The sequence below is a fragment of the Trifolium pratense genome, linkage group LG6 (assembly GCF_020283565.1).
Source record: "Trifolium pratense cultivar HEN17-A07 linkage group LG6, ARS_RC_1.1, whole genome shotgun sequence".
Classification (NCBI taxonomy): Eukaryota; Viridiplantae; Streptophyta; class Magnoliopsida; order Fabales; family Fabaceae; genus Trifolium; species Trifolium pratense.
In genome coordinates, this window is record NC_060064.1 from 35026775 (window position 1) to 35037578 (window position 10804).

The 10804-nt window shown below is 33.6% G+C and overlaps 1 protein-coding gene across 3 annotated transcripts in view; it reads right to left on the reverse strand.

Moving 5' to 3' along the window:
* Positions 1-9981, reverse strand: part of LOC123890742 (protein SWEETIE) — a 33232-nt gene extending 23251 nt beyond the window's left edge. Inside the window, exons 1-11 of one of the 3 annotated variants that reach the window (XM_045940421.1) lie at positions 9686-9981; positions 8521-8728; positions 7004-7110; positions 5325-5561; positions 5130-5219; positions 4957-5044; positions 3014-3078; positions 1758-1862; positions 1413-1502; positions 1230-1310; positions 1075-1143 (exon numbers count right to left, since the gene is read on the reverse strand). In XM_045940421.1, the coding sequence (XP_045796377.1) occupies positions 1075-1143; positions 1230-1310; positions 1413-1502; positions 1758-1862; positions 3014-3078; positions 4957-5044; positions 5130-5219; positions 5325-5561; positions 7004-7110; positions 8521-8728; positions 9686-9850 (1305 nt within the window). In that variant the 5' untranslated portion in view covers positions 9851-9981. Of the gene's footprint in view, positions 1-1074; positions 1144-1229; positions 1311-1412; positions 1503-1757; positions 1863-3013; positions 3079-4956; positions 5045-5129; positions 5220-5320; positions 5562-7003; positions 7111-8520; positions 8729-9685 lie in introns of those variants that run through there. The other 2 variants (XM_045940420.1, XM_045940422.1) reach the window with 2 other exon arrangements.
* Positions 9982-10804: the final 823 nt, after the last annotated feature.

Genomic DNA, 10804 nt, shown 5'->3' on the forward strand with positions numbered 1-10804 from the left:
TTAAATTTAATTAGTTTATTAAAAAATGAAAGCGACAAAAATCAAATTATACTAAATCAAATTATACTGAACAATTACTCAAAGAAGCTAAGTGTATCTTGTTTATGTTTCTAACATCATTCAACCATCGTCCTATTAAATGACATACACAAGCACCTCTTCCAACTTTCCTTAATGCCTTCTCCCAAATGAGTTTTTCAATTTTTACCGCCATCAAGCAACATCACATGTTCCTAATTCAATATAGAACGCAAATTTCATTTTGAATAATTAAGAAAAGCAAGCTAAATTTTGGAAAAATGAGCACAATTAAATCTCAAAGAACTTCGAATAAGAATGTGCAGAACTGAAAAATAAAGGAGTTTTTGTTGTAAATAAATAGTAAATATTCTATTATTATTAGTAATTTGTATTCGGCCCATTAGGTTAGACTAGCCTATATAAACATATTAGTGGTTGTATATTATCAAAAACTTGAAATATAATAATATTCAGTTTTCACAGTTATCATTTATCTTCTGAGCCATTCTAATTGAATTTCAGCCTTCATGTTTCTCTTCACATTTTCCATGAAGAAACTATCTACAAGGCCATATCATCTTAACTTTTTATTATTTCTTACCCAAGAGCACGAGGAAGATGACATGTTTAACCAAAACAATCAAATCCAAAGTACATAAGTAATATTAATACTCCCTCCGTCCCAAACTATAAGCAAAAAACTTATTAAGAAAAGTAAAATATAATAACTTGAAGTATGACTTTTTGTGTTTTCCTTGAAAATAAGTTTCATGGGAGATGTAAACAGAATTTTTATTGGTTATTGATTATTGATTATGGGGAAAAGAAGAGAGAGAGAGAGAGAGAGAGAGAGAGAGAGAGAGAGAGAGAGTAAATTAAATGCAATCTGCATTTAATTTCATGATAATAAGTAAAAGTAAACCTTGAAAATGATAAAAATTGGTCTTTTTTGCTTGTAATTTGGGATAAGTTTTTTTTTTGCTTATAAATTGGGATGGAGGGAGTATAAATAAAGGTGCATTTATGCATGTATTCACACTATCACGAGCTCACCAGCTTCGAAGAATGTGACACCGCAGCAACTACAGTGTTGTCAAGAACTTCCTTAAACTCAAAGGGAACCTGTAAAACGTCAAATTGAGATAAGCACACCTTTAGACATCTAAGCCATACTTCCTCCTTTTATAATAGCACCTAAATCTCATTACCTCTCCTAAAGTCTTCAGAGTATATGACACTGTTCGTAATGCTGCCACCATCATAGAAGGACAAGCTTCAGGTGACTGGAGCTATAAGCCAAAAAGTGGGGAAAGTGGGTAGAGCGGGGTAAATGATTCGGTGTATATCATTAAGATGAAATCTAAGTAAGAAGAGCATAAAGAAAACTGCACCTGCTTTCCAAGAAAAAGCAAAAAATCCCTCTGAGTAGGTTCAGTCATTTGATCTGTTACACCAACACGAAGGACATAAAGAACACATGCCTGCAGCAAGATTAAGATGATCTGATCAACAGTTTACAAAACTAGAAATCTTAAAGGAAACCAGTGGCTGAAAATTCTAGCAGTTTGCTCTAATCAAAGGCCCGCTTGTATCTTCCCCTGATTCTATATTAGGACCCCATACACAGTATTCTCTCACTTATCTCTCTGTTATTTTATCTCAATATATGCATATCATAAAACAAATCAAAAGCAAAATAGAAAGAAAAAAAAGGAACATATTATTTTAAAAAATACCAATGCATGGGCATCAACCGTAGTTTCAGCACGAAGCATTTCCATAACTTGCAATGCATAATTTTGCAGCTCACTATCTGGATGCAGATATTTTATACGAATTGCCTGCAAAATAGGAATTTCCGGAGAATAAAATCACGACTAAGACAAGACTAAGGGAGGGGGGGATACATTGACTCGAGAAGTAACTCTGAGATGAGTTACTTCACTTAATAACACATTATTAACAATGAATTTCACTAATTCAACCATCAAATCAGAATCAGAAGTTCTTATTGAGTAGATCAACTCAGCAAATTTTTATAAAATCTTAAAACCATTTGATGCATCATTAAATAATTTCAAATGAATGTACAATAAGCTTTTAAAAAATGTAAGTAAATATCAATGGTTAGATTACATAAATTTGGATTCTTATAAAAGTTTGTGGGCTTGATCATTAGTGTATTATGACAATAATCAACGGTTGGATTAGTGAAATCATTGTTAATAATGAGTTATTAAAAGATTTCATTGAAATAAACAGAGAAGACTTGTGCACAAGATGTACGCAAGATAATACAAATAGTTTACTACGAAATTATATAAATCACAAATCATAATGCATTGAAGCATAAGACTATTTCACAGCTATAAACAACAGCCCACAAAATCTTCTGTAATTATGTTTCTACTCCAGTTAAACACACCAAACCCCAGCAAATTAAAAAAATAAGAAAACTTTAGTCAAAAAAACCAAAATAAGAAAACACCCATAAAGCCTCAACTCAAACTCCATATCCCTCCCAACATTAACGGTGAGGGCCTGAAGTGCATCCCAAAAACACTTCTCATTATTGATAGAAAATTCTTTTGAAACGTAGCTAGCAAAGGATGACTAAAGCATAGAAAAGGATGAACAGCACTCAGTGATCTCAAAACAAAATTGAAGTAACAAATCAAAATTAAGAAATATAAGACAGCAAAATGATATATTTGTTCCTAGCATACTTAAAGCATAGACAAGGATGAACAGCACTAGCAGTCAGTGTTCCAAAAGAAATTATAATTGAGTAACAAATCAAAACTAAGAAATACAGAAAACAGCAGAATAAGGGCATGTAGACCCTTGATAAAATATAAAACAAAACAGGCTCCTAATAATATGAAATAACAATGCTATCCATTCTACAAATATCAACATGGATTGGAGAGTGGAAAAATGCTTCTAAACAAACAGCACGTTGAACACCCGTCAAAGAAATGTCAAGATTTACCTGTAAGAAGAATACCCAAGATAGAGTCAGGCCAACCCGGACTTGCCTTGAACGTACTCCACTAGCTGAATCAAAGTAATTAATGTCATTACATGCCCACAAAAAATGTACATGATCATTGGAAGCCTTGTCAAAAAATGAGACAATTTTGCATTTGTAATTTTTAGATGCATAAGGATTTTCCATTGGTCTTGTTTTAATTCTGTATTTTTAGCTTTCTTAAACTCCAAATTGGGCCTTTCTCCTAACTCATTTTAACAAAATCAGCTTGTAAATTGAGGGGTGCCTCACACAACCCTATGGGTTTGGTGCATGATAATATGGCAGGTTGTCTGATGGTGCACTTTAATACCATATGCAATTTTTTGCGACTCTGCACAAACTTTATGTGCTATTATTTAGTAAAGTTGTAAAGCTAGTAAAACAAGTTCTCTTCGCATAATATATCCGAAGCACAATGTCAAAAGACACACAAACTCATCTATTGTTTACCTTTTGGTTTATCATTTACTATTAATAGTAATGAATCCCGATCAAAAGTAATGAATATGGTTTCCCTGGATATATGTAAACAAGTAACACAGTGTGAATCCTATATTGAAAAATTATTGACACACACGATCATTAAAAGTAATATTCATTCATCCCTCCTATGCAGACCATCAGAAAGAGAGAGGCCCAAATTGCCAGGCATAACCAATTTTTTTCGCTAACTCCGTGTAAATTTCTAAATTCCATCACCTGTCATCCTTCAACACACTAATAGTTAATCATTTGAACTCCAACAATGGTCAAATAGATATAACAGCATTCAGGTGGTTTTTCAGTAATAGTTATGGGTCCTCCTAATATGGACTTGGGTCAATGATGGACCTTGTTCATGAATTGGCTATTGGATGAGAGATGGCCTGAAGATATGTTTATAAGTGGGGGGCAATACTCACCTTACAAGCTAGCTTTGTAGGGTTGAGTTAGGCCCAACCCAAATTTCTAAGAGTGGACAATAGCGGGTAAAAGTGAAGGAAAAAAACTAATATTTTTGCTCTCTAAATATAAATATTTTTGCAATAACCGTCCACCTATGCCGCCCCGATGACATGACAGTGTTGGACACCGGCACTATTGAATTCGCCGGTGCATGTTCCCTCAATCTGAACAAGCACGGCTACGACATTGTTGGCTTCGGCAACTTCATTCATTAAAGATTATTCTATGAAAAAACACTTTTAGGGATGGTCAGCGTGTTTAAGCTTTTGAAATTAACTAAAATCTACAAATAAACTAAATTTGATTATAACCAAAAATTACTTTGAGTAGCTTTTGAGAAATAATTTAATTATAATGAGTGTAGTAGATGATAGAGAATGTCAAAAAAGTTATTTTATAATTAAAACAAGAAAATATTAACTTCTGTTTTACATAAAATTCTCTAATCAAATTTTATAGAATGTAAAAATCATTCTTTAATCTTAAACAAACAGGCAAATTGTAGCAAATTATGAACTGATAACCTCCATGACTAATAGTAACCTACAAAAAATTGTTATAGCCTTGGCAAATTGTGCCCGACCAGTAGGTACCCAATCATATATAAAAATTCTTTAAGTCTAAGTTAAATTCTAGACGAGGGTTGTGAAAATTTTCTCAGATTTTTTATTTTAAGATATGATGGTTGCTTTCTAAAATTGTGATTGTTAATTCTGTTGAAATAAATTTATGTTTGAAAAGTTTCATAAGGGCGGGTTGGTAGGGTGGATGTCTTATACCTTAAATTATTTACAAAGGAGTAGATTTACTATTTGCCCACAGACCAGCTGGGTAAGGTTCTATTTTTAATTTAAGGGGAGGGGGAAGTTTGGGTCACATTAAGCAAGGATCCGCCATGGTATCTTCTAACAATCTTAGTAAACAAAAATACAGTGATCCAAACAAAAGCATTTTACCTTTTGTGAAAGCCAAAATCAAATGCTTCTGCAATCCACCTTCTAGCTTTTTTGCTTGATGTAAAGGGCCCTTTCCCCTTGGTTGAATCTAGTAAGATTTAAGTGGAGAAATTATGAAGGATCCAAGGAACGAGGAATAACCATAGAAAACATGTATATATATATATAGAAACCTGTGCCTCAGGATTCATTCCAAGAGCAAGCAAAGAACCCAAAGTTTCAGCAAAGGCGTCACGGACAGATGCAACAGGATCTTCAAGAGCCTATCAGAAGCAGCAGTACAAAGACACGTAAAGAATACTATGATTTTTACCAACCAATTGCAGTGTTAGTTTGTGAAAGAGATGAAATTGAGACAAAATACCTGCCTTGACACAATAAGATGCTGAATTGTCGAGTTCTGTCACACCTAAGCCTGGACCACCAATGCTAGCAAATGCCTTCAAACATCTTGCGGACGCTATTCTCACAGCAAAAGACTTGTCCCCAGCGGCAGACCTCATTATAAGACGAAATGCCTCTGAATATGCTGTTGAAGCAGCACTACCGCCAGAGCCTTCTAAAGCATTCCGAAGCATATATAATGCTTCTTGTCTTACAAATTCCTAGAGTTTAAGAGGATAAATTTATTTAAAGAAAGCAGAGCTAGCTACAATAAAAAAAAAAGGTCTGTTTTGATGAGAAATAGTGAAAACGAAAAATCAAATGAGAGAATCCGTGCTTATATAATGAGTCATAATAAAATTAAAAATACTAAATGCTTGTTTAAGTCATTTCATATGCATCAATGTTATTACATATATAACTTATACGAGGACCCAGAAGCATGGTCAAATATCATCAGTGGATCATTTGAACTAACAAAGCTAGTAGTAATGATGTCTCAAGATAAAATCTTCTAATAAAATGACAATCTTTTTCAATATGCTTAGTCTTCCCGTGAAATACTAGACTTGAGGCAATATGTAATGCAGTTTGATTACCACGAATGTGTGCCATCGGTGTAACCTTCCCCTGACATATCAGAGTGAAGACAAGGATTTATTACCCACAATGTGATCGATGGTACCAGAACCGAGAACCCAGGGACCAATTGAAGACGGTTGGGAGAGACCGGCAACAAAATTAGTAGTGTGTACAACAGAGTCAACAGAACATGAAGTTGGGCGCTACTGCAAGAACTTCAAGAAATCAGTATAGGCAGCTTATGGAGTAGTCTTCCCATCATACAGCCACCTGGGGGCTGAAATTCATAGAACCGCTTCAAAAAGTCGTAAATGGTGGGTTGTATTGTACTGATAGATGGGGTAAAGGTAGTGAAAAATGCAAGAGACGAGAAAAGGAGGAGTTGTGCTCTAGAAATGAAGAAGGTAGGAGGAGGAAGGTCCAGGGCACCACGATGTTGTGACCTTGTGCAACGGTAACAGAGAGGAACTAATGTAAAATTTTAAATCAAATATAAAATTCATAAATAAAATATAAAATATTTGAAAATTTAAAAATATTCGACATTCATACCATTTGGACAATTCATAAATAAAATATAAAATATTTGAAAATTTTAAATCAAACAGTGTTGATTGTGTACCTTAGACATGACATTAACTTTTTACAGCCTTTTTATTTTCTTGATCTTAGTCAATGCTTGTATAATATCATATAAAATCGACCGTATTTTTAACTAAATTGATAAAATTCTCTAGTGATGGTAAACGTACATTCTCCACAACCTAGAACTGAAGTTTTTAATGAACGATATTGTTCAGCTAAAAAGTCTATCTTACTACTCAACAGTTAGTTTTAAAGCATCTTAAATCTTAAAATATATTAAAAAGAATCAAATAATGAAACTTTCAATTTAAACAGACAATGCAAAAACAACCAAAGATAAAACTAATTCAATGGTAGACTAAACAATTACAATTCTTGGGCAAGAGAAAACATGTATACATGATCCAACAAGGGAAACTTTTATATTGCATTTGTATATGGCCATTTACTGTGCCTCTGATTTAAACATATAAACATGCAAGCTGTAAGGAAATACCTCATTGAATCTCATAAGTTTAGCTGCTATGTTCGTTGTTTCGAGCAAACCTGAAGTAATTCTTCTGCCAAAGTGCTTATACAATTCTCCCAAGCATTGTGAAGCACCTATAAATTATAACATCATATTCAGAAAGAGCCAAAAAAAAATGCCATGGAGTATGTAAAAAACATCACCTACAAATGTAGTAACTAACTGTCTTTCTTAATATGCGTAATTGGTCAGATTTTATATATATTTCATTCAGAAGTCAGTAAAAAGCATGCGACGTGAAATATTATATAAATATAGTGCAAAGAGCCATGCCATTACCAGGAGTAATCAAAAGAAAACATGATAAATCAAAACAAAAACTAGTTGCGTTGAGAGATTTGATTGAGCCCATTTTTCTTTACCTTTTGACTTACTTTGGGATAGGCTTGTTTTGAGGCATTTCACTTGGTTTATTTCAGGGGAGAAATGGAAAAAAAAATTAAATCTTTTAATCGGAGCAAATGCAAGGCTGTGCCCTTGAGACCCTGTGGCCATAAGTTTTAGTTGGGTGTTTCTTCATACCAACAAGGACGCCAAAATATTATGACACTGCTTTTGGTTGGGTGTTTCTTCATACCTACATTTGCTTTGGGATAGGATTAAACTTATTGTGACGTTCTGTTATTGGCTCCCTTAAGAAAGAAAAAGAGAAAAGAAAAAAAACGCATGTGTTTTCAACATAAGTAGACTACTCTCCTTTGGACAAACCTTGTTGGGGTTCTTTGGGGAGCACTAATGCACTATGTGTGTCCTTGTACTTTAGAGAAGGTTTTAGATGTTATGAAGGGTGTGCTTGCGGTGAAAATGGCACATGCACAAAATTGAGAGAGTGTGCAATGCAGACAGTTCTGACTCCTTATGTTTGTTTGATTGGAGTGGAATGTTTGCATCCTTAAGGGTCTGTTTGGGCGTTTAGGAGGGGAACAGACTCAACAGGGGGTTTTGGATAAAAAGGAGGAAAGGGAAATGGAAGAAAGGATAGTCCCCCAACTTGGATTTGGGGGGCAGGGGGGGTATTTTTCTTCTACAAAATCCCCACAATCGGGAAAACTTAGATAAATTCTTCAAATTCAATCAATGTTGTTATAATAATCTCAAAATTAATATATTAATCTCGCAAATAAGGTGTAAGATTTCTCACTATTTTCCTCTCTTCTCCTCCCTCAAACCCTCCTCTCCAAACTCTCAAAATAGCCTAAGGGTGTTAGTTTTCCCCTAAACTTGCTATAGAATTGAGTTATGTTTATGGCTTCTCTTTGGTGTTGTGGTCATGGCTACTTCAAACTATACAAACATTGCATTATCAATTCATGATGAAATGTTTATTGGGTATCATGGACAGGAAAAATATCATCATAAAATAAACAAAATCAGTAGCCTTTTTCATATAAGGATATTCAACATCTATCAGAAGAATCCATCATAAACAATGCACCAATATAATATCCATCTAAAAGTTCAAAACATCTTTAATTTCGACAAACCAGCAATCTTCAAAGGTTCGCTCCTCTTCCCATCAGAAAGAAATCCCTGAAGGCTGCTTGCTCTAGAGTAAATCGATATTCCATCTCCCTTGGATATGATCTTTGCCATCGCTACCGATGCCAGGTGACGCACAGGCCGTTTTGCACCAATAACAAGTAAGGAGTATAATGCATCCTCGCATCTCCTTTGCCACACCAAAATATTTTCCTGCAAGTAATATATTTCAACATCATCAGATGTCAATAATCAATGCCGAACGTGTTTCTAGAAAATTACAAACTACACCTCCAATTAATTGTGGATTATATATAAGATCTAGTTCTTAAAAACCGATAAGAGCTTCATCTTCGACTTAGAGCTTATGTTAGGAACCCAAGAGTTGGATTCCAAAGATAGACCATTTTTATTAAAGAAATAGGATAGAATAGGAGAGAATCTCTCCTCAAGGGTTTCCCCTTCACAATAGAGAATACTCTATTCACGATTACAATATACAAAAGATACTTTCTAACCTTTGTGTTCTCCTATTTATACACGTAGTCCCTAGCTAATCCAAATAACAAACTAACTAACTAATTATTCTGATAACTCATACTTACTCCAATTTCTCTCTGTTCTATATCCTAACGGAAACATTAATTAGACAGTTTGCAAGAACTTATGGAAACAACATGACATGTCCATATGTCATGTTTTCAACTTATTTCCATAAACTCTTCCGAATAGTATATGAAAACAGTTTGACTTTATTTATCTTTTGTTGCAAAAATAACTTATACATAAAACATATGATAAGCACTTAAACTAAGTTGTTTATCCAAAAAATGCCTTAGTTTACCGATTCAAATCACCAAACTGTTCTATTCAGTATACACTGAATTTGAAATCAATAGTTAAACTGATCACATAACAATAAGAACAGATCAAAAAAGGTTAATCCGAACTGATGCAACAAAATGTAGAGTAAATCTACTACAAAAAACGAGACACAGGCAAATGCAATCGTGAACGAATCAAAACAAAGTAAGAAACACAAAGTAACTCATCAGATCAATGGAATCTAAAGCCAATCTAAAAGAAACGTTAAAAAATGCGGGAAAACGAAGAAGCAGATGAGAACCAAAATCGAATGAGATGCGATTGAAATGGAAATGGAAGAATGACCTTAGTGTCCTCGTCAATGGCGGAAATGAGATCGGAGAGGAGATCGAAGCAGAGAAGTGGCTCCGGAGATTTGTGAGCAGATGAAGAAACTATGGATTCCAGTTGCGCCACTAACACGCCGAACCGCGACAGCGGTGCCGCCGGCGTGATCTGAATCTTTGACATGTGAATTCAACTTCTAGTTTGTTTAGTATCTCTCTCGCACCAGTGTTATGTTAATGTGTTTGAATCAGAGAGGAAGAAGAAGATGAACTTGCTTTGGATCGTAAAATGGGGTGTAAATTGAAAATTTACCATAAACCGGATACTTAATTATTTAAGAATAATTATTTTCAGTAAATATTTCCTCAAACTTTGATGGCTAAATTTTAACTTTAAGAATAATTTTTATTTTTTATAAAAATAAAAAATTAAGTCTCATATTTTAATTTTGAGTTTAATTGTTGTGCGCCGTCGGTGTAAAAATTTATTTTTTACACATACATTCAATGATGTGTTACCACGTCATTTAATGAATGTGACACATCATGTGTTTTTAATTACCATACATGATGTGTTTGTATATTATTGAACGCATATGTAAAATAATTTTATACTGACGGTACATATAAATTAAATTTTTTAATTTTTATTGTTTGATAATTAAATGTCTCTAAATCTTTAAATGGTTAAATATTAAAATGGTCTATGCAAGTATAAAAAGTTTTTTTTTTTGAAAAGCTAAATTAACACATCCAAGTATAAAGAGTCATTTTTATAAAGACTAAAATCAAAACTATCTACATTTACGGACCGTTTTCATATTTAAGTCATCTCTACATCATATGATTGATTATATTTAAGTCATCTCTACATCATATGAAGGCTCCTAGTTTTTCATGATATTGTGTAAAACAAGTGGTAAAGCTCAATCTCATGAAGATTCTAGGTTGAATTTGAGAGGTATTTCGACTCTCTTTGAAATTGTGTGCATCTTTGGGTTGACTGTGAGTTCAATGAATTTACGGTGATATTGTGATTTTAGAAAAAAAATTAGACATTGTAAAAAAAAAAGGATTAGACCATCACCTCGAATAAATCGAGACATCCATTAAACTCATTATTAATACTGATTTCCAA